We start from the raw sequence: 26,956 nt of genomic DNA, 5'->3' as shown, positions 1-26,956 counted from the left end.
CTTATAACAAAAATATTTTAAAAATGATAATGAGCTTTTTAGTTATTTGTTTTTTATCTTTCTTTATTTTGTATTTAATACTTCTAATATCATATGTATATAATATTTATTTAACATATTTATGTAACGTATTATATAACATGTTTAATGTATTGTATGTAAAGTTTGATAATTTCTAATTTCTTTATACTTAATATTTACGAACAGAAATTGATAATTATCTGTGCAAATCTATTTATAGTTACAAATAATAGTATTAAATAAATATGAATACTAAATTCATTCTTAGTCAATTTTAATTATTATTTGACTATGTTGTAATTAATTTTTTGAAAAATTATTTCTTTTTAATTTATACACTTTTACTATTTTTTTTTTTTACTATATTATACTATATTTATTCTATACTATTAATATTACAACAAACTATAATGAAAAATCGTAAATATATATTTCAAAATAGTATAATAAATAGTAAAAATTAATAATTAAAAATATCACAATGCTAAAAATATTTTTAAAATGAAACAAAGTTATTATTATTTTTACAATTCGTATATTCATTATAATGTGACAAAACACCTTTCAAAATGCTATTTTCATCTATAAACCAAAACAAGTAACTTACATATAAATTTATAATACATTCTATATGGGCTAAACATGCATTGTAAACATTTATTACTACTATTCAAATATATCGATAATCATTGGAATAATAGCATATTGTATTATATACTTAATAGCATATTGTATTACATACTTAATAGCATATTGTATTATGTACTTGTTAACTTATAACATCTCAAAAATAATCAGTGTTAGAATTGTATTTTCGCAGAACTCCGTAACTTTTAGAAGATGGCGCTACGTATGCAACAGGACTATCATACTATCGGAGATCCAGGCAGATACCCGCTGAGGATACTCAGGCATGGTGAAAAAAATTGTTTCCAAACATATAACCATAACATATATCTTGACGTGTCAAAAATAAACTGTAAGGAAGATTTTCTGCACTGTATCGGTCTTCAAAGGAAACAATCTCAGCGGAAATATAAAATTATAAACAGTGGCCGTGAAATGAAAAGGATTAATATTCCTAATAGTGTAATATTGCGTGACTGCTCCATTGTTATCCTGGGGGTGGCATGCGAACTATGTGGAAAGTGTTTTAAATGTGAAACTGACTTGAATATACACATTTCGTTGAAACACAAGACATATGAAGAAATTTATAGCACAAATATAAAAAGAACCCAATGGACGAGAAATGAAATCGAAGTATGTGAAAAATTAACCAAATCTTTCAACAATACGACGATTGAGTCTACTGAAAATTTTGGAATAACGAAAGAACGCAAAATGTTGTGTTTAACTTTGAAAATAGGAGAGGAAGTTATCGCCAAAAAATTAATGAAGCGAAAGTATTTGAAAAAAGCATTTGACGACATGGAGATTCAAATCGAATCGGGTTGTAAAACGAAATTAATTGCGGACAAAAATGTGCGTGGAAGTACTGTTTCTTGTATCGATCCTGTTGTGTTCAATAGTCGTTGCCAATGTTGCAACCCGTCTGTGCACGCGATACAATGTTCGAATCGATATTTGGCTAGCAATATTGTAGCAAGCGAGCAGGTGGTTCGTGAGAAAATTATAGCGCGAGAGAAAATCGACGCTTCGAACAGGTTGAAGGAATCATGCGCAATACCAGAGAATAAAAACACGAGTGATGTTACGATTCATGGCGCGCCGAAGACACCTTTTGTGTTAAATATGTCCTTTGTGACTGAAAACTGTAATATACACGAAGTGAGTGATTCTGAAAAATGCAATTGGGAATACGCTACTTCAACATCTTCGAGTGATACTTTAATGCTTAATGAACCGTGTCATAAGCCGCAGTTCACTACGGCATCAAACAGAATTTTGAACTGTGATAAGAAAAGTGATAGTGTTACATCTCTACCGAATGATACATACACTCAACCGGTGAATATCAACACAGAAAACATTACCGAACACACGAAACAAGAAGATAACACAAATCAAAAACACTTCACCTTAAACAAGATGGACAAATATATATCGAAAAATTTAGAGGATGACTCCCAAACGATACATTTGATACTGCCGTTAATTATGCCAATAGTCGTGCCAAATGCAAGTATTCCAAGTTCACCAATCAACGTTACAATACGAGCAACATCAACAGAGCAAAGGAAACAGCCGCAGCAAAGAGAACAGCTACAGCTTCAACAGGAGCCAGAGGAAAGTCAGGAACAATCACAGCTAGAGCAACAACAAAAACAAATTACGAAAGATTCTACTATCGAGGATAATTCCGACGATGACGTACAAGAAGTATTACGAATTATTCGAAGAAGTGAGGAGATTATCAATCAAGAGTCGCCAACTCGGCTCGAGCGAGAGATGTTAGTACAAGTTGCCATTAAAGATATGAAGAGGATGGAAGAGCTAGGGTTACATTTACTAGAGAAGGTAATCGACTGTACGAAGAAAAAGAAACGTTCGAAACCCAATGGCAAGTCTAGCGACACGAATGATGATTGTGCCAAAGAGAAGAAGAAGAGAATTATAACTGAATCGAATGGTGGTTGTAGAAATCAGACCAAAGAAAAACACACTTCGGGCATGAAGGAGCATGTGAAAGTACAAGGTTACAATAGCGTAGCGACGATGGGTGTGCCTGATAGCGTAAAGGAAAATTTGATGACATACAATGAGAATATAGATATAGCGGAAATGATACGACGATATGGCGCTAATTATTATAATGAAGCGTCCAAGATACATAACAACGCGCAGAGTGTTCAGGAACCTGTTAGCCGATTCCTTGTCCCGTCTTCCGGCGGAATGGAAAACAGGAGTAATGGACCGATTGTAATAGATTTAGTCAACGGCGCCGATGAATAGCAATAGGAACAATAGTTCCAATGGATGATGAGCATAGTTTTACAAAATTTTGTTCGTTGTTACGAACGAATAATTCGTAATCAGAATTTGTTTTTTTGAATAACACATGATGAAAGGAAAGTGTTGGAACATTTGTCTGATATTGATTGTTCAATTTTTGTTAATTTTTTTAATATATTTTTTTAACACAGCTAAGCAAGTATTAGCTTATTGAAAGTTCATTGTGTTCTAAAGATAAACAGTGATTTCACGTAAATTTTCTATAATATTACTGCTGCCAAAATGTTACGATGTCGCAAAGGATATATATGTTTGTGTTGTACAAAGTACAAGTGTTATTTTGTGTTAAATGCTGAACGTGGAAACAAGATATTTATTTAAACAGGCAAGATATATGTTTTGTATTATTATTGAGAAGTAATATGCAGATAAGTTATGAGATAAGAATATGAGCCATTCGGAAACCATATTGATCAACTGCGCTAATTATGGAATAAGTGCAATAATAATAATACTATTAATATTAATCGTGCAATTAATAAAAAACAGAGTCAGTTAATTTGATTTCCGAGATGCTCATACATGTAGGGTGTCCCAGTAGGAAACCGAATAACTTTATTAGTGTGTTTGATAGATCATTCTGAATAAGAATGGTTCATATACAATATGGGTTTTAATTCACTAGTTTTTGAAATAAATAAAAACTTGTAGAAGTGAATCAAAACTTGTAGCGTATAATGAACCTTTTTTTTATAGTGACTTATAAAACATATAGGTAAAGTTTCCTTCTGGGACACCAAGACTTTTTTTCAATATATATATATACATAAATATATAATAATTTTGTACCTTTCTACAATAAATGTTTCTCAAAAAAGAAAAACACTTCAAACTTTTTTATCATACCATGATAGATGCACTTTAGAAAATTACAAAAGTATGCTCTGTATAATTTAAATACAGTAGGAGAACATAGTAAAAATTACTATCCACCGACATTATTTAAGATTTCGAGTATTATTGAAACAAAGCACAGAAATTCTTTATCCTTTCACGTAAACACGTAATTGAAACATTCCCAAGCGAAACTTATCAACAGGGATACTGTCATGTACGATCAAGAATAAAAGCTACCATTGGCTACAGCACAATGGAGATAGTGATTTAAGATTTAGAAGCTAGAAACGCTCCATCTATCACTTGTGTTACGACAGAAGTGAGATGTAAATCAAATATCGACACAAGTGAACGCTAGCAAAAGCATTAGATTACAACAATAGTTAAGGAATTTAGAATAATAGGACAAAAAAACACACACACACAAAATTAGAAATAGAAAAATTATATGTACAGTCAACCTAAATGTCTGTAGGGATTGTGATTTTCTTACAAAAGCGATAGACTTCGACATAAAATACTCGTTGCATATCGTAGGTAAGTATATCAAAAACCACCTTTAGAATGCGATGTTGTTAGAAGTACTTATAACAGAACTCTGAACTTCATTTGTTCAGAATGAAAATTTTAGTTATGCCCAATTAACCAAACATGAGCTTACGTGAACGAAAAACTAGCTACTGGCTTATCTGATCAGAGATTGATCCTATATTGGCCGATTAAAAGGGAGTACTTGCGAAAAAGAATTTAAATGTGGCAATATCTTAAAAATTGTTACGTTGCAAATTCGATTTCTACGCGATCGTTCAACCTCTCGACGCGAGTGGTTTGGCAAAGTTTGGTATATGCGAGAGAGACCACGTGTTACCGGCTTGTTCTGAAGAAGCTTCTTCCGGTCGCGTTGAAACGCGACGTACCCGAAGTTTTCGGCTGGATGCAAAAGCGCTGGCGGCTTCCGATAGTTGCTGCTTGGTCAGCGGAAGTCGATGAGCCGGCATATATAGGGTGCCACATTTTAATCTATAAATGCAATTATCTTTGTAACCGTTCGTTATTCGAAAAATGTTTCAAATACAACTTCTTCCATTCTTGAGGAAGCAGTAGTTAGTCTGTTTCTAGCTGGATGCGTCAACGAAATACGAAGATCAATACTACTTTTTTAAGTGAAATTTTATAAAATCTATGTATGAAAGGTTTTATATACTATCCTTCTTCCTTAGCTTTCATACGACAGATTTTATAAAATTAAAGTTAAAATCTTCTAAATTAATAGTTTTTTGACATACATAGACTAATACTGTTAGTTTGCTGCATTCATTTAAAAAAATAGTATTGATCTTCATGCTTCCTTTGCTCGTCCACCTGGAAACAAATTAAGTTACTGCCTCCTCGAAAGAGAACAAATTGTTCGAAGAACGGACAGTTATGAAGATAATTACATTTATAGATTAAAATAGGCCACCCTGTATATCCCGTGAAGCGTTCAATGTGTATCACACGTAATATTGATGGCACAAATAAACTATAAGGCGAAGCAACGCATTGCACGACTGCCCGACACGAACTGATAAGCTCTGGAGAACCGCGTGGCTTGCCTCTCTCCATCTCCCTTCAAGGAGATTCGATCTTGCTTTCCATCTTCCGTCATCGAGGAGAAGAAACAATTACGTTGATCGTGAATTAGCATGTCGTGCATGCAGAGAAAGGAGCCTGCATGCCCTGTCGTCGGCTGCGATCATATTTATTTCAATCGCTACTGACAAGCTGCTGTGTTGATGTCTTTTTGGCTTGGTACATCCAAAACCTGAAAATTGAGAATTTGAGTAAGTAAAATCTTTGAAAACGAATTTAGCAGGGATGTATGATTCTTTGCGAAAAGACATTTGTCAGAAAAAGTTGGATTTGAGTAAGTGAAATACATCTGTAACTAGACTGCGGATGTCCATGTATTCATGAAAAGTTTGAAGCTACAGAAATATACAAAATATACATAACGTTAAAATGGATCTGAAATATTTAAAGTGCTCGTTATAATATTTAGTAAATGAAGTAAATTCCTACTGAATATTGGGGGTTTGAATTTTTTAGTTATATTTATAAAAGTACGAAATTGCCATACTTGGAGTTTACAACTCTAAACTTACTATGTAGCTATGGGATATAAGATCTAACGAAATAAATCTAATTAGAAGTATTATAAAACCACATGATTAAGTCCATGCTTAAATCCAATTTTTTTTATTATAAAATACTCTGTATACGAATATACCTGTTCTGTATTCATAAAACAAAAAAATGAATCAATTTATTTATTATTTATTTATTTTAAATTATCGAATTGTCCTTTAATTCAACTTGTATACAACATTTTTGCCATTAGAGTAAAGACGATACTATATTTCTAAAACGTTGTTAGTCGTAAAAAGCGTTCTCATTGGACATTTTTATTATGGCTCAATTACGCTTAACTTACGAGAAAGTTAATGACTGTGTTTTGTAAGTATTACGTTGTATTTACGTGGCATATATGATCAATAACATCCCTTCGAGGTAGAATAGAATAATCAGTACCTAACTGATTGCAACATTCATTACATATGTACATGGAATAAAGTCACCTAGTACGGCACTCATTTTTTAAAAACAACATAATTCTTGATTAGTAGCATTTTCTTTAAACTTTTAAAAATTATGATATCTCTTCTTTTGCAATCTGTTTGAACAAAGAGCAAAAAGAAATCGGTATCTTCATCACTAAATTAAAAACAAAAATTCGCAGATAAGAAAAACAGGTGGCCTAATATGAAATTCCTGTTTCATAATAAAAGTCTCCAGTTAGGAAACAATGATATGATTAATTAAATTTAATGACTATTCAATAGTCTAAAGATTAATTTTATAATTTTATAATGTTTATTATTGCTATTATTCGTATGCAACATTGTCGTAACGGAGAAAGTAATTCCACTGCTAAACCGCACAAACTCAACACTTTCTTGTTGTGCAACGGAACTGTTGTAATATATTCGAACGATCTTGTCAATGTTCCTCCACCGTTATTGTGAAAACCTGAGTAATTGAAACTCGTTTGCTTCTAATCAGGAAATTTCGATATTGAATTACAACTCCATTAATCTTCTAACGAAAGAGTTACATGGTAGAAATTTTTGATAGATAGATACTCTCTTGCCAAACTACTCAGGAGGCATTCTACTTTGAATCGTTCTTCTAAACTTTATAAATCTCTTACTTATAAGCAGCCACGTCATGGAGCAATAAAATTAGAACTAGCTTTTTCTAGAAATTCTTCTTTACACAGTTTCAAACTTCATGTTCGTGTTCATGTCCAATTTAGAAGTAACTGATTATTGTAATTCTGGATCTATAGGGGAAAAAGTGAAGTATCTAATTTCCATAATCTAGTGGCGGTTGTTATGCTGATAAAACTTTTACCTTCCTTATTAACTTATTTTCATGACTGGGGTTATATTCAACAGGATTATATATAATAGCCGCTGAAAATTGCTATAGTACTGAAAGATTAAAGGGGACATAAAACATCTTTATTTTCATCATTATGATGTAATAAATAGTATTAAATAATAATAACATACATAATAATAATAAATAATAACATAGTAATAAATAACACTAAAGTTATAATTTTTAATACTCAATTATTAGTGTTCCGGCGTTGCCGGAGTTACAGATATAAACGGTACCTTGGTTTGTCTTAATTTGTGCATTGGCGAGTGCTTCATACTTCGTACTGAAAAAGAAAATTAAATTTTAATATATCATTACATTTTAATATATCATAACATTTTATAATTTATATAAAAACTAGTTTGTTTATAATTTTAGGTATGATTCAAGATTTTTACGTTAAAGTTATATTAAATTTTGTATTAAAATTTTTATTATTAAAGATTTATATTAGGACTATTTACCTTTATTCTTTTTTTCCATGTCCATAAAAACTTTTCTTAGATAAGTTACAGGCTTTATAGGAGATGCAATAATCCTAGGTGATATAGACTTTCTTTCACGAATATTTGTTCTATTAAAAAAGTCCATTCTGTGTGGGGTTTTCGACTTATTATTATTCTTATTATCATTACTATCTTGATCTTTCTTTTCTACAAAGATATAATTATGAGATAGATATTATAAGATATCACAATTATATACTATAGATATAATATTAAAAATATAAATTCTGTAATAATACTAACCTTCGGTATTGTTTTCTGACATAGATAAACTGCGTCGTTTTGCAGTTTTTTTACCAATTCTATTATGATCTTTTAATTTCTTCGTTTCAGTCTTTGAGCTATGAAAAAACGTGTCTGGACAAACATATTCTTCGTAGTTTGAACTTGCAGAATTAACTTCATTTTTAACCGAATTAACAGGACTTGTGGATTCTACGACAATAATTTTATTTCTAAATTGGAAATTTACAACATTCAGAGAATCATTTGCTTGTAAATCATTTATTTTTTGAAAAATTTCCTTATTTACTATATCGATCTCAGTCGATGTATCTGAGGATATAGAAATATTATCACTTATCTCACTAGTACTAAATATCTGTTTATTCGTACATTTGTTGTTCAGTTTCCAAGAAAAGAAGTTCTTTAATTTGCCTATACATTTTCCAGACCAGTTGTTAGATTCATTTAGCTGTGAATTACTGCTACTTTCATTGGAATTCTCCAGTATTGTAATTAATCTCTCAGAATTCAATCTGTTTAAAGTGTATGTATCACAAGAAGGTGAAGCGTTAATTTTGCTCAGGTCATTTGCATCCTCAGTTGAAGTTTTAATCATATGAAATTTTTCCGTTTGACATATCGAGTTATTATTTTTTTCAAATGTATTGTTCGATCTATCTGTTAAGTTGTTATTACTTGATAAGAACTCATTGTCTAAGTTTCCAGTAGAATCAGTTCCGTTTGTCTGCTTTGCAGAATCAGATTTTCCTAAAATTTCATCAAACATCTGTCTTAATAGTATTTTTAACGAGACAGGCGCATGTGTATTATTCTTTTTTTCAGCTTTTACGTCTTGTTGATGTTGTGAATTATTTACATTAATAGGATTCTCATTTTTACAATTCGCATAAAATTTCGTATCGGGTAAAGAAAAAAAACTTGTACTGTCATAATATTCAGACGTATTTGAAATATCATCACTTTGTCTTCTTATTGCAATTGACGTGTTTCTATTCATTGTGTCATAAAAACTTTCATCACTGTTATCTGATAAACTCTCGTCCATCAGCAAGGCATTATCGAGATTTAATCTCGAATTCGATTCTTCATCTAAATGAGACAATATAATTTATATTATATTGTACTACAAACAAGATATGAATTTTGAAAGAATATAAATATTTAAAATATTTTTTGCAAACTCGTCCTCTTTTTTATATTAAAAAAAAAAAAAAACGTTGTTACTTACATATGGACGAATTTGAAGAACTTTCGAAACTATTCACCGTTTCTGTATTCATTGTTTCTAATTGTATTTTCTTTTGTACATACTCGAGTCCGCTCTTCGATGGTCGATTATTTACTAAAGAAAAGAAGAAACACAAATGCTATACAATTTTCGTCGCGAAGGACATTATATACTAGGTTTAGACTGTTATTTACCAACAAATTTTAAAATACATGTATAACTGACGACATTCTATTCCATAAGATTCTATTAATACAAAGTTTTCAATTTTTAATATAAAAATTAGTACCAAGAGACAAGATTTTTTCGAATAATTCAATGATAGTTTTTTTTAGAATTAAATTTGACTGAAAAGAAAAATTAATTTTCAATATAGTTCATAATAGTTAAGCAGTTTTTAATATAACTTCCACGACTTTGCATACACCACTACTTTGCGCATACTATACATATACTAGAAACGTCGTGTCGCAAAATATTTGAACAGAAAGATCACTAACACATACAGATACACGCAGTACAGTATCTAAATAAGTATACATATACAATCACGAACAATGATAATGATCGACTAATGTATCATTAGATTATTTACAAAACACACAACAGACTAGCAACAATTTTCTTTGATGAAGTGGTCCGGATTTGAACAGGCGGTTGTTAGACCGTTATGGTTTACAGTGGTGAATAACTGAAAATTACAGATTAGCCGATGAAAGGATAAATACATTGCTTGTAGCTGTGGCAAGTATTGCACGTACGCTTTGTATGTATCTCGATAGATAAAAAATACGATAATTCAGTCTTCTTGTTCCTTCTTCACGTGTACTTTTATCCTTCTTAATTTATTAAACTGTTCGAGGCACTCCACCGCCGAGCATAAATCTTCCTCATTCCTTTCCAAAGTTATCTCGAGAGAGGCAAACAGACTTTCGAGATCATAACACGGCCATGTTTCTGTCACCTCAATGATCTTACGAAGCAGCTCCTCTATTTCAAAATCGTTCAGTTTCTCGTTGCTCGACGTCGATAAATTAAGCGGTGAATTTCTTGTACGTTTCGACGGTGGTCCTTCGCCTGACGCGCTGCTTTTTCTTTTAACGTTAATTTCTGAATAAAAAGATCGAACTTTTATTCTCTTAGCAAGTAACGGTTACTTTTAAGGGATCATATGTGTGTGTGTGCGTGTAAGTCACATTTTTGTTTGTTTTTTTTTTTCTTTCTTGTAGAAGAATAATTTTGAAACAATATAAGGAATTTACTTATTCGTACATTTAATACAATAAGTAGTTTGAAATATATATATTGACAATTTTTCATATTTATTGGTCATTATGTATCTGCGAAATCTATTTATATCAAGAGATTTACAAAAATGGACTTATTACATTTATTTTCCACGATCTTCAAATCAGATTAAAAGATTTGTTACTTGATTTGGCATTGGTCATCACGTGAGCTGATCGCACCGTGCAAATTCTATTGCGAACTTTAAGTCTGCTCCTCCGAGAAAACGATGCCTCCTCTATCATTATTGCAGTATAATTAATATTCTATGAGATTCCTTAACTGAAAAAAATTAAGGAATCTTTCACTTACGAATTTGAAGATTTTCCGTGGTATCGGGACGTCCTGCCTTTCGTTTCCTTCCTACTTCTTTCGTCTTCTTCAGATTCATAATTTGTTCGAATTGCGCTAGTTGAATAATAAATTCATACTGATGTGCAATTACAAATAACATAAAATACGAAAGATAATAGATGGATTTCTAAGATATATTAACATTATTTATATAGATTAATTAAGTTAAACTAACAATATCGGAATTATGGTATTAAATGATATATAAAATTATGATACTTTCAAAAGTCTTATGTCTTCAAATCAGGCTATTCCTTGTTTCGACTATTTCACATTAAAATACTTATTTTTAATTATTAAGTGAAAGTCGGAAAATCCGGAAAAATAAACATCATATTTTTTCTGTCTTTAAATAGCAACAATAGTAAGGTATTTTTAAAATATTTGAATAATTTTTTAATATAAAAATATCGTACCTTGTGAAGAACAATTAGATTCGAGATCACACGTTGAGTGAACGAATAATTGTTTAAAAAATGATTCCCGCTGCTGTGCGTCGGGGGACGTGACTTCGAACATTTCGCCTCGGTGTTTGTCGAACAATGATGCAATCTGAAAATGAAAACGAGAAAATCTTTATGATTTTGACTTTTCGTAATTACACGTAATTGAAAAACATGTAAAAAACAAATTCTTGTCTTCTTCAAGCAAAGCAAAAGAATAATCTACCATCTATTTCAATCTTTTTTTAGCAAAATATTGATTATGCTAAATATTGCTATACAATTTTTATGAGTTTGTACTTATATTACTAGATTGCGAATTTTTATGCATTTATTTCGGTGAATGCGTAATAAATTGAAAATGTAAAATATCTGAAGTACAGTAATCGAAATGTGTTATTATCTAGAAAGTCAAAAAATTCGACAACATCTCAATTTAAATATCTTTGAAAAATTTAGAATTTAAATATCTTTTTAAATTTATAGCATTCTAATACTAATTACTACAATTGTACTCATGCATCTTTTTGAGCAATTATTGTTAAATTAGTATTTTATACTTGATAAAAGCTTGATTTTAATCACAGTTTCATCTTACATCTGCGGGTAAATCTTCTTGCGGGCAATTGGCCGTAATCAAGATTAACATATGCACCGATCGATCTAAGCCATGCATCAAAGAAGTAAAAACAACGCGTGCCGCTTCATCTACCAGATTCCACCAGGCTAAGATGTCAGGAATGTAGAGCAACGATGGTAAACTTCGTCGAGCCATTTTCATTTTCTATCAAGATATTAGATTCAGTAATTAAACAAATAAATAATTCATAGTATACAAGTGATACTTATAATATAAGTAATCATAATACCGTAATATAAGTACAAATGATCAAATTAAATTATGAATAATAAATTCAAATATCTGGACATTTTAGATAGGAATATTAATAGAAAAAATATTAACGATTTGAAATATCTTTTACCAACGTTTAATCAAGTCTTTGTGCATTATTTTTATCAGTTTTATAAAATATCAATTTTCTTGTTTGAATCAAATTTAATTAAGTTCAAACTATAGTATTATAATTTAATTAAGTTTTAACTATAGTATTAAACAATAATTTTTCACGTTTATAAGTTACTTGAATGAGAGCTTCTTCTGCAGCCCTTCCTGTTTCCTCGAACAAAGTTGTAACGTCCAACACATGGCAGGGTAAATGTTCCAAGGTGTGGAGTAATGCCGGTCCCAGATGACGAGTGTGGGAGTCATCGTCGCCGTACAATAAAATCCTGGGACAGTTGTTTGACCTCGATACGGCCCTACCAGTACTGTAAGAAAGAACTTTTTGTACCGTGATTACGATTTATGATATGATTAACTTTTACACTGATCAGAAATTTAGTCATCCAAAGTAATATGATTATATTGATTTGATAAATTTCTAATTTAAATTACTCAAATCATTTGAATCATTTTGGTAAATTTCTAATTTCCAATTTACATAATATTAGGGAGAATCCGATCAAATTTATAAATTAATATAATAAACATAGTTTCTCATAGGATAATTCAATCATTTTTTGAATAAACGCAATTGTACATTGTACACAATTGTGCTCAGATTTTTGTTATTTTCTACTTTGGATGTCATATATTTTTGTTTATTAATAATAATCTAAATTATTAAAAATTCACAATCTAGTAACGAGTAGTTCATAGTGAAAAATTTCTTGTTCCCTGATACCAAACGGTAATTCGATGCTCACATAATATCGCAAATTAACATTCCTGGTGGACAAAGAATCTGGAGCTGTGATAAAATACGCGATAAATTATCTTGAAGTAATGGCTGAATTTTATACGATAAAGACTTCACTGGTGCGACTGAAACACGATGCGATGCTGGTAAAATATTCTGTTGTGCCCTTAGAAAATCTTGTTTCTCGACCTGAAATAAAAAATTGAAAATTAGAAAAAGAAAATATTACAAAATCATTTTAAAACATAAGTAAAATTTTATTTGGTTACTTTTGATCGTTGTAAATTTAGAAATAGGTTTATAACAATTCATCAACATTGAATTAAACTTTCTTTCTTATTTCTTAAATCTGTATTATTGAGAAATATTGTTCTTATTACTTTAAGGTGGCGTTCGTTAATTTGATATTTCGCCTTGGACGTGTATATTTCCGGATAGTTTCTTCGGACGCAGCACATTACCGCCTCGGCGCAAAGAGCTTGCAAATCACTTCCGCAAAATCCAACTGTTTTCGATGCAAGATACGCCAAAAATTTCTGCGGTGGTTTCTGCTTCCAACTTTTTATATGAACCTATCGTCACATACATGATATCTTCATTTTTTATTTTATTTACTTTTGGCAATTAACGCTTCAGATTATGTAATAATTCAATAATTAATTATATTTTCATAACTTTAAATGCGGAGTTACATGTCGACTCCATTTGTATATAATTACAAAACTTGGTACATTAAAAAAAAACTTCTAACAGAAGATAATTGTAATATTATAATTTACGCGTACCGAGAGTATTTCTTTTCTCGCAGTATAACATGGCAACGGGAAGTACAACTCTCTGTCGAATCGACCTGGTCTTCTTAGAGCTGGATCTATAGCATCGATTCTATTCGTTGCTCCAATTACTATGATCTCTGAATTGTTCTCTAAGCCGTCCATCAAGGCCAAGAGAGTGGAGACAATGCTGGCATGAACAAAGTCTTGGCGGCTAGATCTGACTGGTGCTAAACCGTCAACTTCGTCAAAGAAGATTATGCAAGGCTTCGATTGTTGTGCCTATAAAATCGACGTGGTTACGAATAAAGTTTTTAAAGCAGATGACAATATTTAATACGCAAAACAACTTTAATTATATTTAATCAAAAATATGAAAAGTGATAAACGTGAGGACGATAAAATGCCAGATAGGGGATTTTAATTAAAAAAAAAAAAAAAAAAAGAAAGAAAGAAAGGCAATGTATTAACCAGTGAAAAAATCTTCTGAAGCTTCTTCTCGCTTTCGCCGACCCATTTGCTAAGACAGTCCGAACCTTTGCGTGATATGAAGGAGACCTTCCGTTCGGAGTTACTACACTCAACAGCTAAAGCACTGGCTACCAATGTTTTTCCTGTTCCTGCGAAACAAAGAATGTTAATCGGAAATCTCGTTTTCAACAATGTTCCGCTTCATTACGAACCGTAGAACGCTTTATTTTACCAGGAGGACCGTAAAAAAGCAAACCCCTCGGTGGTTTCAGGTTGAACTTCGCGTAAACGTCACCGTACATGAGCGGGAACAGAACCGTCTCCTTCACAATGCGGATCTGTTTCTCCAGTCCTCCGATGCAAGAGAAATCCTTCACGCAGGACATTCTTCGCGATCAAATGGACTTCCGAGCTTTTATTTCGCATACCCGACGAACCTATTCTCATTCGGCCACCACGATTTTTCTATGCAATTACTCCTTAAATCTTCGCCCGGTGAGATACGCTTCGACTATTCGCATCGTTGGTCGTACATGTGCATCGTTTATTTCCGGAATATTTTACTAGAATTTTTCTACCGTGTGTTTGACGATTGATTCAAGTTGATTCACGATGTAATTTCATTATTTCTTGGACGTTTCGTCGATACAGTTCCAACGAAACATGCGAATCGTGTTGGACTTTGGAGCAATGTTCGTGCGATTCTAAATAATATATAAGACATAATCATTACAACTCTCTTCGGTGTGATAGATGTTGTTTCATTTAAAGTTGAAACGTTCCAATTACACAAATAATTCTATAAAATATTTAAATATTTACTGTCAAGTATTTTTTAGCGTTGCAGGAGTATGTACTTGAATACACAAACATTTTACGTATTTAGTAAATGTTAGAAAGTAAACGTTATTGCATGATATACAATTATTAGATATAGGTATAAGAACAATGTGAATAATTAAAGCACATTGAGGAATTATGTTTATCACACATTTATTATTTTAACAGATAAATTAAGACTCTTAACATGTTTCGTTAATGAAATTTATGAAAATATGGTTTCATAGAGGAATGATAGGAAGTTAAGCAATAAAAAGATAAATCTTTACATTACGAAATTTCAATTTATTATGCTACAATGAATGACAATAAAACGTATTACTTGTATGGTAAAATAAATAAGGCAGTGTATGCTCTTTTGTTTTGTTTTCTATATCTTCTACACATCTGTTCCATATGTCTGAAACTACTGTCTGCGAAAGGTCATATTGTACGAACATATTCAATAAAAATTTCATTAAATTCGTAAGTCAATATGTTCTTTGCAAATAGCAGTGATAACATTACAATCTTTATCATCTGAATACTTTTATAGCAATTATAGTAGTTAGTTCAAACGGCAGTGGTTACGTGAACCTCTCGATTAATACAATGTACATATAATTACACAGTTTTTTTTTTTGTCTTTTGCAATACTCTTGGTAATACAAAGATGACAGCAGATCAGAAAATAGCACCAGAAATTATTCTTGGAATAATTACATGTCTTGGATTTCTTTACCATAAAATGGAATGTAAAATATGTTAATAGAAACAGAAAAGTCACAATGATTCAATTAATGTTCGTTTATTTAAAAATCTGTATTAATTGTATATGTGATTTTTCTGTATCATTTACTATTTATTGAGGTTTACATTTGAATCTTCGTCTCTGAAATATCATACAAATTCTTTGGCAAATATCAGCGATATTTAACATACTTTAGTTGAACAAAAGTTTATGGATGCTACATTATTGAATTAAATGAAAGAAAATATCTAAATACAGATTATATTATTTACACACAAATTTCAAATAAAATTTCATATCTTTGAATTTTCGATTAATGCTTTAGAAATTAGAAGCAATCTTACAGCTTGTTTGTAATATTTTAAACTCCTTGCATTCTATATATTCTGGTAACGGTATTTTTGTTAACTTAATCCTTTTTTTAACTATCATGAATACCAATACTTATTTAGTTTTCATAATGTGGCACTAATTTGTATAATGTTGATTATTCTTATCGTAAAGGGATATATACCTGAGCAAGAGAAAGTACAATATTCAAGTTATCAATTTTCTAAACCTCGTGTAAACTACTAAAATTAAATAAACTCTAAATATTGGAATTAAATTTTAAATTGTGCAGAAATGCATAAACTAAAATTTATATTTTACATCATTTTTATGTATTACGTATTCTGCATTACATAAAATATTATTTCAATAAAAATATCAACAAATAGTTTTAAATTATTAGAATAATACTCCTGAAAATTTCGAAAAATTTTGTAAACATTAGTTTTACTGTTACCATACTTTAATTTTATACAAAATAATGTATGTGCATGGATACTTTTTAATTTTTAATACTTGTAATCAAATACGAAAATAACTTTACATATAATTTTAAATTAAATTGTGAAAATCATAGGAATTTTTTAAAAATACTATGATTAATTACAAAGAAAATAAAATAAATTTTCTTGGTAAATTATCTTTATTCTAAACTAATTATTTTAATTCTAATATGTCATTCTAATATATCAAGCATATATATGAAAACACTAAATATAAAGATAATTGTCCATAAAAAATATTAGATATGTAAAATTATTTTATCTCAAAATTTGATATTTACATTATAAAAATTCGTCTAATAGAGTACTGAAAATTATTTTGCTAATTTAATTTGAATACAAAGAGTAACGCACAAAAGGAATAAATACTATGTGAGCATTTCTAAAGTTCAGTCTTTTGATCCCTATATTCTAACACATTTTAAGTAAGTCAATTATAATGTCACAAAATTTAGCTATAATTTCTGCTACAATTGAAAAATAACAATTTAACTTTTCACATACGTAAGTTTTAATTAATACAATTTATAAAATTAGTTACCAATCTATTAATAACATATCATATTTTTTTAAATAATATTAATTATTAATTACATAGCATTCTTTTAAACATTTAGTATTATTTACTATATGCTTGATCATAAAAATTATTATTAAATTCTTACTATCCACTTTAAACTTAATATATTTTCTACTTATACATTTATGTAAATAATTGAAATTAAATAAAGAAATTCATTTGCTACCATATTGTTTTCTTGTATGAATGAATACTATTTATATGATTAATGTCAATAGGAAGAGTCTTATTACTTCTAGAATGCATCGAAATCTTTTTTCTCATCTATAGCGTTTGGTAACTATTCTTTCACAGTTACAGTATAAATCACAACCAGTGTACAAATCTAGAATGTAAGTTTTATATTAAATATTTTCTAATATTTATACAAATACAACTTTTTTTTGCATATTATAATTTTTACCGAGGTATTTCACACATTTATATTAATTTTCAATTATATCCACTGACACATCCACAATAAAATCAGAATCTAATTTTTAATTACTTACGGCTTATAGCTTTGGTCAAAATAAACAGACGAGCATGTATTTCATTATTCATCATAATTAAAGAACTAATTTAATTATCTAAATGTAATTTAACTATTTGTAATTGTAGTCAATTAAATTACGTATTAATTAAAATATGAAATTCCAATTTTGGATAATAATTTTTCATCAATGTATATAAAAATAACGGATTATGCTAGATACAAGTAATTTTTATATATATTAATGAAAAATCATTATATCAAATATTATTTTATATAATAATTTAATTTATATAATAATGCACAAATTTATTTCATATAATACACTATCTAAATTTAATTTACTGAGTTACTCATGATTTTTAATTACGTATATTTTTATTACTTATCATTTTATTTATGCAGATATATTTCAAGTAAAAACTATAAACTGAAAAAAAAGCACAAGTTATTTTTATATTGAATACAATCTAGTACAAATTACTCCTAAAAATCAATTATATACGAAGCCAAAACATTTTAATTAGGCAATATATAATATTGCACATAAAATTTGGAATGTATTTGTACATTTTTATAATATTTGTTTTTAAATTCTCATTGTTTTAAAATTAATTAGGGGGCTAATACGCAATTATTATTGATATTAATTAACATAATTATGACCTCTAATGAAACAATAAAAAAGAACATATAAAATTATTTCACTGATTTTAAATTTAAATCTTGAACATCTTTATATTGAGTATTATTTCACTAAAAAATTTTTCTTTAAATAGAACACATATGAGTTTATATGCATATATGCATGTTGAAACCTACATGTCAAGATATGTCTATATTTAAAGTACTTTTATAAAAATTATGTAAAGAATTGTAAAAATTCAAAGTAATAACTGGCGCATATAATGAAATCTATAATGTATTTTACGAAGATTTAGTAGGATTTTACTATATGTATATGTGATAAAATAATTTGATATAATGTACTGTCAAGTACCACATGTAAAAAACTATATTAAGTACATATTGTATTAAATTACCATCATCTTTGTATAACCAGCATCTGCAAAATTTTATTATGAAGAAATATACCTCTTTGAGGCACGAAGTACTATACACACATTAACGATAAAATTATTTCACAAGTATCTCATTAAAAACAACTTACACAAAAAATAAACTGTTTGTAACTTTTTAATTCTTTGCATGTAATTTTTTATGCCAATTATAATGCAGATATATTGATAATTAACTGAAAATTATGTATAATTGCTGATTTAAATTTGATATCAAAATTTGTTACTAAGAGATATATTGTGCCAGCCACTAATAATTATAGTTAATGAAAGCCAATATTATTATAATAATTTATCATGTCATATTTAGATACTGAGATAAATGGCTAAATTCATATCTTCTTAGTTTCATATATAACAATCGTCCTTTCTCTTGTAATATTAACGCACAGTTACATTTCACTATATCATTAATCGTTTTAGTGCCAGGAACTGGCTATTTAAAAAACCGTGTTGGATAATGCCAGGCAGCGTGATATGATCCTTGATGTAACTGCGAAAAATGCCAAGCAACACAATAAAAGTAGATAAAGTAACAAAATTTCCTATTTATGCACGTGATTTAGGTTTAATTAAAAAGAAAGGAAACTTTAATATGATGTTAATAATTGAAATCAAATCGGCGCTATAAACGAAACCGAACGCATTATAAATTGAGCATCGCGATCAAACGCTGTGGCACTATTCGACACGAAATCTGATGAACAACGTGACGCACTAAATGGCATTAAAACGATTAAAAACCGAAATAATCCTTAATGTATCATTTCGATTTTTCTTTATATATATATAATATATATATATATCTGTGTAATAATAAAGTTACCTCCTTCCTTTTGTTAATTATCAGTAACTGTAAAAATTGAAAGAAAAAAATATACTATTTTAAATAATTATATGACATACTAATTGATAATCTTTGTTTAGTGTAAATGTACAAAAATTTTGTTATAATGATACTAAAGCATGTGATTTATAACATGTCGGTTTGATTAGCAACATGATGAACTTTCTCGTATGTTGTCTCGAACTCTTCAAATCTTTTCACTTCCTTGAGCAAGTCCTATATACATTATGAATTAGAAGAAATAGAATACATTATGAATTATATAAAGAGATTATTCTCTCTACATCGTATTATTCAAAACAAAAATGAAGAAATAAAAATTATATATTATTAAAAACAAATATTATTTAATGACAAATATGAAATTGGAAAATTAATTGACCAAAAAAACGATAATAAATGAATATTGAAAAGTGAATAGTAGATTTAAATAAGACATATTTACCTTTGGCAGTGATTTTCTATCGTAACTCTGAGCATATCTTCCTACACATCGACTCAGTTGCACATAAATGTCGCGTAGTACTTCAACAGGAAAATCCTTCGTAATTTCAACGGTAGTTTGCCATGCATTCTCCAATTCACTTTTATCTATCACAAGTTTTTCATTTTCTTCAAATCTGGTTGGACTAGAATCATTCTCAATAGCAAACGATAATTCATCTACACTTTCCCGTCTAGACGATGAATTAGACGCGCTATTTTCTACATTCTTCTCTTCTTCTGTAAAACATATCTCGACATTTTCAATTTCATCGATGTGTTGATCGGATGTGTTGACATTGCTTTGAATTCTATGCATAACTTTTGAAATTTCATTTTGCGAATCGTTTTCAGAATCAGAATTATCAAACAAAGGAACATGGCCATTCAAAACACTATTTGCTTCAGTTTCAAATTCCTGAAACTTCTCTAGGTCTATGCTTGTTGTTTCATTGGTTAGACAAACTTTGTTATCAGATACGGTTACATTTTCATCAAATGCAATTTTTTTCCTTTTATGAACTTTCTTTACATATCCTCTTGCCCAAGCAGGTATTTTACGTTTCCTGGAACTATTATATCTTCTTCCATTTACAATAAGGGAATGACTAGGATTCGCAGTGTCTTTTTTATCTGTTCGTTCGATTGTAGATGTAGGTTGTTCCGTTTTTGATTGATTTTTGTTTTCCACTTCGTTGTTAGGGGTACTTTCAATAATTTTACGATTTTTCGAAATTTCACGACATTTGTCCTCAAAATCGGAATCCAATTCTGCTTTTATTAGTGCATACGCATTATCTCGAAGAGAACAAGCACGGTGCCTTATCAATTTGTCTGCTGGATCTCTGTGAAAGAAATGACTAATATATAATATGTATGTGTATATATATATATATATATATATATAGTATAATTTATACATATTAATGTCGTAAAGAAATATAATACTATCGAAAAGCAATATCAACTATGAGTGGCCTTCAATAATACAATTTTTTTCATACAATATCTCATATATATATACATATATACATATGTACATATATGTATATATAAATTAATAAATTATATGACAGCAATTGAAAGCCACCTTACTACGGAGCAACAACAGCAACGGATAAACAGGAATATCTGAACTACCTCTTTAATATTCCAAGGGAAGGCCTATCACGTAAGCTGACATGAAAACACACAACATGAATGTCATTATCAACTTTAATTTTATTATTTATATTTGTATATACAACGACAAAAAATATGAAAGGATAAGTATAAAGAATCATATGTGTGTAAAATTCTTCCTTGATAATTTATGAAAAAAGTAGAAAAAATACATTAAATGCTTCCGTGTTTAAATTATAATATTTAGTAATAGTCATGTATAAGATTTGATTAAAAATTTGATGAAACAAATATTGCACACTGTACTCACTAACCTGTCAGGGTTGTACTCCAAAGCATTTTTACAAATAAGATCAATATCATCAAGAAAATCTCGAGCACAAAGATAACAATGCATATCAATTTTTGTCATCATGGTTTCTAGATCCATAGGTTGTTTTATTATCATATTATAATCTGGTACTTCTTCCGTATCTACTGGTTTTGTAAACATGAAAAATCTGCAATGCAAATATTTGACGTTAGTAATTATTTCACAAACAAAAAATTATAATATGAAGATATTTACTGTCTATTTCTTGCCAGTTTTGCACAAATTTCTCTTAAGAAAATTCTTAATTCTCTTAACGAAACTTCTTCCTTCTCATACATTATTTTCTTTTCTTCTTCCGTTAATTTCTTTGGTAAAGGATCTGGTGCTATAGGAAGCTCCTCTAAAACTTCTACTTTATCATTTTTTATTTTTGGTGGTTTTAAACTCTGAACCATAAAAATAGGTCGGAAGAATTTAGATCTTTGTTCTGCTGTTGGTGTTTTCATAGAATAAACCTCACTGCGAAGTTCACTAAACAAACTTCGAAGTTGAGTAGGAAGATCCTGATATGTTCTATCACTTGTAGCTAAAATTAAAATGGGCAATGATGGATCAAGTGCTGCGATACGACACAAAAAAACCGCTTTCACAGTTTCAGGTACAAGCGGCCACCATTGATCAATCGACCGAATATAAATTATGGACGGTACATTTCTGGCAGCTTCGTTAAATACCTATATTATTTAGAATCATATGAGAAATTTCAAATTATAATTTATTAACAATATAAGTTTTTTTTCATTATTATTAACCAACCTGTACACATGTTTCTTCTGGAGATCGTCCACTCTCTGCGAAAAGAGTACTAACATCTAATGTTTGTACCGGTAGATGTTCCATATGGTATAATAATGCTTGTGCTAGATGTGGTCCTTGACCTTCAGACAAATTTCCTCCAGAAATTAATAGTCTTGGACGATGTATTCCTTTGGTAATTTTCACTCTAATATATTTAAGAAACTAATATTAAATAAAAAAGTAAATATAACTATAAAATAATTATTCTTAAAATTACATTACTTTGCCATAACAGAATTAACTCCCTGTGGAAATATTCCTTTTATTGAATTAAGTAATTCCTCCAACAGAGGTCCTAATAAAGGTTCCATGAAAAGTTGTAGTTTTCTTCGAGCACAAGGTGACACTCTTTGTGACGACGGTACGAGAATTGAACTGGCTTGTAAGAAATCTTGTTTTTTCACCTATAAAAATATGTATAATCTTATTATAATTATTTAATAGATATATATTCTTAAATAATAATAACATACTTCAATTCGTTCAGGATCTAAAAGTAATCTATTATTTGTCATATATATTTGTGGGTAAGTTCTCCGTAATCCTTGCAAAACTGATTCGGTACATAAAGCTCTTAAATCTGAGCCGCAATAACCCGTTGCTTTTTCAGCTAATATTTCTAACAATTGATCAGATGGAGAATTTTTCCATTTGCTAACATGAATTTTTAATATTTCCAGCCTTTCTTTCATGGCAGGCAAGGGAAAAAATAATTCCCGATCAAAACGACCTGGTCTACGTAATGCTGGATCAATAGCATCTATTCTATTAGTTGCTCCGATAACTATCACCTATTAGACAAAAAAAAAAAAAATTAATCAAGTATAATCAAGCGCCTAAATATATTTTTAAAAATAAAATAATAACCTCTCCCCTATCACTGAGGCCATCCATAAGCGCCAGAAGGGTAGATACAATGCTAGCATGGATTTGATCCTGCTTCGTACTTCGAACAGGTGCAAGGCCATCTATTTCATCAAAAAATATTATGGACGGTTTCATTTGTTGAGCTTGCTCAAACAATAATCGCAACTGGCGTTCAGACTCTCCAACCCATTTAGATAGACAATCTGCGCCCTTTCTCATAAAGAATGACATTTTTCTACTGCCTTGACTACATTCATTTGCCAATGCTCTAGCTATCAATGTCTTACCAGTTCCTAATGGATGTATTAATAATCACAATGTGTTGCTTTAAATATAATTAATATAATTATAAATATATAATAATAAATATAGATATATAAAATATACCTGGTGGACCATGAAATAATACTCCTTTTGGTGGGGTAATATGAAAACGTTCAAAAACATCTGGATACATCATAGGAAAAACAACCATTTCTTTAAGGCAGTGAATATGTGACTCTAAACCCCCAACATCACTGAATCGAATATTAGTATCTAAAGTAATTGGGTTTATATCTGCTTTACGATCAGGTGGTCCACCTTGAGGTATTGCTGATTGCCTACAATAAAATGATCTTATTTGAAAATGTAATTTGTATGATTATTTTTAATCTAGTACAATATTTTTTGAAATTTTTCTTTACCTTGCTTTTTTACTTTTTTTTTTGTCATAACGTTGAGGTTCTGAATCACTGGAATCACTAGAGCTTGTACTTTTGCTCCTATGTTTACGCCTTCTCATAGAATTACTAAGAACGCTTCTAAGTGCTTTTATAGATCGTCGAACTGGTTCTACATTAGCCTGAAACCTATCTACAGTCGGTTTTTTCTGACGTAAACTATACTTCCTAGGACCAGGAGAATCGGAAGATTCACTTAAATCACTATCTACCACTATAAAAATAATATTATAAATAGTACAGCAAAATATCTTTGATCATATAAAATAGTTGCATATATAGTATGTGAAAAATGAACATCGAACCTGTGAGCTTCTTACCCCTTGGTAATTGCCGCTGTGCTGTCCTTCTAGTCCGTTTGATGCGAGTATACATATCTTCATAACCCTGTTAATAATATGAATATATGTCATCCTTTCGTTTTAATAATAATTTTGTATTAACTATACAAAAATACCTGTATTTTATTACTTTACGTTAAAAAATACAAATTAAGAAATATAATTGTCTAAAAAGAAATTATTTACATCTTCATTTTCAGAGTTGTCATTATTTTCCGCTTTCTCACTTTCTTGTGAGCTATCTTCATCAGCTTCATCACGTTCTACTTTAGGCTTCACATCCTTTTCACTTAAACTTCCGAGTCTTGTAGCAGGTCCTTCCCTAAGCCTACTTGGACTATCAGATTTTCTTGTTCTATAAATAATCAGTTTAATAAAGATCTAACTGCATTTCGCTTTTACTTTATAAATTATTTTAATGGACATTTACCTTAAGTCCTTTTCCTCATTAGATTTACTTCTAGTTTCCATTTTATCTTTGTGTTCTCTATCTGTTCTTTCCCTTTCCTGTCTCTCTTTGAGATCTCTAATATCCTTGTCTTGCTCTGTTTTTTCCCTAAGATCACGATCACTTCTTCCTCTAAGTTCTCTACTACTTTGTCTATCATGTTCTGTTCTTTCTCTAATATGCCTTGAAGAATTTTTATTTGGAGGATGATTTTCACGTGATCTAAGAGGCATACGTTCCCTAAGATCACGTTTTCTTTCAGAAACTTCATCTACCATTTCTTTATCAGATGAAGAACCATGTTGTTGAAACATAGGATAACCTTTCAATGTTTGTGTACCTAAAACATGTTTAAAAATTGATTGAAAAATTTTCTCATAACATTACTGTTATAATATTACTTCAATAATATTACTTCAATAATATTACTCATTACATAATATTAAACAACTGTATTGACATAACTTAAAGTAATTAAAAGTAATTTGAAGTAATTTAAACATAATTATTACATATTTTATTAATTTTAAGATATGCTTTACCTAAAATCCAACTAGTATTAAGATTATCATATGTTTGCATTCTATGACGTGTGCTACGACGCACACTTAAGTTATTCATAGATATATGTGAAGCAGAATTTGAATGTGATCGCAAAGTACGTAGATTTTTAACCCTTCTGGGATTAGAGCCCAAATTACGGTTCCTTGGAGAAAAAATATCTTCTTCTGTGTCCATTGAGTCAAGTGCAACATCATCATCTGACATTATCTATATTATATCACATAAAATTCAAAAGAATTTTATTTTTAAATTTCAATCAATTCAATTATATTATATATTGCATACTGTATACAATTACATGGAATTATTAAAAAAAAATATATGTAACTGTTACTTACATAGATATATTGAAACAAAAGTATTTCTACATTAAAAAGATAAAATTTCATAAAAATGACACTAAAATAAAAAGTATCAGATATTTTTGTTAAATAAAAGTATGTATAGTACAAAAAATTATGTTTATAATACAAATTTATAATACAAGAAAATAGGTTATATAACAATAATAGAATCTTTTGACAGCTAACATGTGTTTTTTCGTATCTTTTGTTGCTCTCTTTACGAAATGGAACACCGCCCACTTAAACACTTTTTTCAGAACGCTGAAGAACGCGAAAGTGAACGTAAAATGCTTCTTATTAAAAAAAAATAATGATAAAATTAATCACGAAGAATGTAAAAAAAAAGATGAAAATTAGAACTTGCAGTGTCTACAATAATAATAAACAAAGCACCATGGAAGCAATTAGGTTTGTCCTGAAACACACGGATTTTAACCTCCGCAATTACCTAGCACCTCGCTGAGGTCACTAACGTATCAAAATGTCTAGCACTTTATCAAACAAATTACCTTCATCTGGCCAGTTCTTGCTGCCGATTTGTACTTAAATTAAAAAGAAAACTGCTAACATCCGTCATATGCCTCAGGTAGAGCAACACCAGCTACTTGATTGAGTGCACGTAGCGCATGCACACTGAGTCTCCACAAAGGTCGTTTTATGATCGACTATCACTTAAAATTATGTTACATTAGTAACACGAAATATAAGGCTATGCATGATCTACGCTACAATTACTAAATTCGTTGTTATAACAAAAAGTTCCTTGCGATGAATCAATAATTACAAAATTTCTATCGCAGCCTACCATTGCATATGTGAACTCACACCGAAATTAGCTGTAAATGTATCCGTGGGTCTAACCTAACCCGTTTGGCAATTGTGATCGCCTTCGAATGTGTGATGTAAAAATACGACATTAGCGCACTCTGGAATGAAAAGAATTAGCTACAGATGATAAGCGCACGACGTAAATAAATAAATGAATAAATCACTAAATACAAAATCATACACGCTGCCTGTGCACAGAATAAACTAAACGAAAATAATTACGATAAGATGCGATAATTCAAAATACACTTATACCATTGATAAAATATATCATAGACCAACCATCTTATGGGATTT

At 29.7% G+C, this 26,956-nt stretch overlaps 5 protein-coding genes across 20 annotated transcripts in view; 1 reads left to right on the top strand and 4 right to left on the bottom strand.

Moving 5' to 3' along the window:
- Positions 1 to 5,492, bottom strand: part of LOC122536311 (collagen alpha-3(IX) chain-like) — a 20,112-nt gene extending 14,620 nt beyond the window's left edge. For 4 of the 6 annotated variants that reach the window (XM_043668579.1, XM_043668581.1, XM_043668580.1 and 1 more), the window contains exons 1-2: positions 5,274 to 5,492; positions 4,703 to 4,799 (exon numbers count right to left, since the gene is read on the bottom strand). In XM_043668579.1, the coding sequence (XP_043524514.1) occupies positions 4,703 to 4,799; positions 5,274 to 5,439 (263 nt within the window). In that variant the 5' untranslated portion in view covers positions 5,440 to 5,492. Of the gene's footprint in view, positions 1 to 4,702; positions 4,855 to 5,273 lie in introns of all 6 variants that reach the window. The other 2 variants (XM_043668582.1, XM_043668583.1) reach the window with 2 other exon arrangements.
- Positions 1 to 21,649, top strand: part of LOC122536314 (probable basic-leucine zipper transcription factor D) — a 22,331-nt gene extending 682 nt beyond the window's left edge. For 3 of the 9 annotated variants that reach the window (XM_043668602.1, XM_043668601.1, XM_043668597.1), the window contains one exon: positions 842 to 3,775. In XM_043668602.1, coding sequence (XP_043524537.1) covers positions 862 to 2,937 — 2,076 coding nt within the window. In that variant the 5' untranslated portion in view covers positions 842 to 861 and the 3' untranslated portion in view covers positions 2,938 to 3,775. Of the gene's footprint in view, positions 1 to 819; positions 3,776 to 10,350; positions 10,482 to 11,971; positions 12,141 to 12,549; positions 12,738 to 13,952; positions 14,075 to 21,328 lie in introns of those variants that run through there. The other 6 variants (XR_006308370.1, XR_006308369.1, XR_006308371.1 and 3 more) reach the window with 6 other exon arrangements.
- Positions 7,463 to 14,082, bottom strand: LOC122536313. Its single transcript, XM_043668596.1, has 11 exons — positions 13,930 to 14,082; positions 13,525 to 13,716; positions 13,152 to 13,333; positions 12,527 to 12,713; positions 11,983 to 12,168; positions 11,358 to 11,493; positions 10,900 to 10,995; positions 9,301 to 9,414; positions 8,070 to 9,161; positions 7,785 to 7,973; positions 7,463 to 7,603 (listed from the first exon to the last, which is right to left on the bottom strand). Exons 1-11 carry the CDS (start codon positions 14,080 to 14,082, stop codon positions 7,515 to 7,517), a joined length of 2,616 nt encoding a protein of 871 aa, XP_043524531.1. The 3' UTR covers positions 7,463 to 7,514.
- Positions 9,672 to 10,889, bottom strand: LOC122536316. The gene is made up of 2 exons (XM_043668606.1): positions 10,733 to 10,889; positions 9,672 to 10,410 (listed from the first exon to the last, which is right to left on the bottom strand). Exons 1-2 carry the CDS (start codon positions 10,830 to 10,832, stop codon positions 10,100 to 10,102), a joined length of 411 nt encoding a protein of 136 aa, XP_043524541.1. The 5' UTR covers positions 10,833 to 10,889; the 3' UTR covers positions 9,672 to 10,099.
- Positions 19,720 to 26,956, bottom strand: LOC122536310 (ATPase family AAA domain-containing protein 2-like). Of its 3 annotated transcripts, none has more exons than XM_043668576.1 (16): positions 26,341 to 26,956; positions 25,466 to 25,694; positions 24,906 to 25,263; positions 24,662 to 24,830; positions 24,455 to 24,521; positions 24,099 to 24,348; positions 23,800 to 24,014; positions 23,413 to 23,705; positions 23,019 to 23,336; positions 22,768 to 22,949; positions 22,504 to 22,690; positions 21,943 to 22,421; positions 21,689 to 21,874; positions 21,393 to 21,428; positions 20,215 to 21,097; positions 19,720 to 19,985 (listed from the first exon to the last, which is right to left on the bottom strand). In XM_043668576.1, exons 1-16 carry the CDS (start codon positions 26,344 to 26,346, stop codon positions 19,896 to 19,898), a joined length of 3,948 nt encoding a protein of 1,315 aa, XP_043524511.1. In that variant the 5' UTR covers positions 26,347 to 26,956; the 3' UTR covers positions 19,720 to 19,895. The 3 variants fall into 3 exon arrangements, with proteins under 3 accessions (XP_043524511.1, XP_043524510.1, XP_043524512.1); XM_043668575.1 differs by having other exon boundaries at positions 24,440 to 24,521; positions 26,341 to 26,955; XM_043668577.1 differs by lacking the exon at positions 21,393 to 21,428 and having other exon boundaries at positions 24,440 to 24,521; positions 26,341 to 26,954.

The sequence above is a fragment of the Frieseomelitta varia genome, unplaced genomic scaffold (genome assembly GCF_011392965.1).
Source record: "Frieseomelitta varia isolate USP_RPSP 00005682 unplaced genomic scaffold, Fvar_1.2 scaffold_821, whole genome shotgun sequence".
In the NCBI taxonomy this organism is placed as follows: domain Eukaryota; kingdom Metazoa; phylum Arthropoda; class Insecta; order Hymenoptera; family Apidae; genus Frieseomelitta; species Frieseomelitta varia.
Note: the sequence above shows the minus strand (reverse complement) of the source record. Positions and strands in the feature narration are given on the sequence as shown.

Coding starts and splice junctions, on each gene's coding strand:
- LOC122536310 (XM_043668575.1), bottom strand. Junction 24,349..24,439: donor AAGGGGTAAGAAGCTCACAG/GTTCGATGTTCA, acceptor TTATTTTTATAG/TGGTAGATAGTGATTTAAGT. Junction 21,875..21,942: donor AAACTGGCAAGAAATAGACA/GTAAATATCTTC, acceptor TTTGCATTGCAG/ATTTTTCATGTTTACAAAAC.
- LOC122536313 (XM_043668596.1), bottom strand. CDS start 14,082: ATGGACGGCTTAGAGAACAATTCAGAGATCATAGTAATTGGAGCAACG. Junction 13,334..13,524: donor TTAACGAACGCCACCTTAAA/GTAATAAGAACA, acceptor TTTTTATTTCAG/GTCGAGAAACAAGATTTTCT. Junction 9,162..9,300: donor TTCTTCAAATTCGTCCATAT/GTAAGTAACAAC, acceptor TGTCTCATTTAG/ATGAAGAATCGAATTCGAGA.
- LOC122536316 (XM_043668606.1), bottom strand. CDS start 10,832: ATGATAGAGGAGGCATCGTTTTCTCGGAGGAGCAGACTTAAAGTTCGC. Junction 10,411..10,732: donor GATGACCAATGCCAAATCAA/GTAACAAATCTT, acceptor CTTTTTATTCAG/AAATTAACGTTAAAAGAAAA.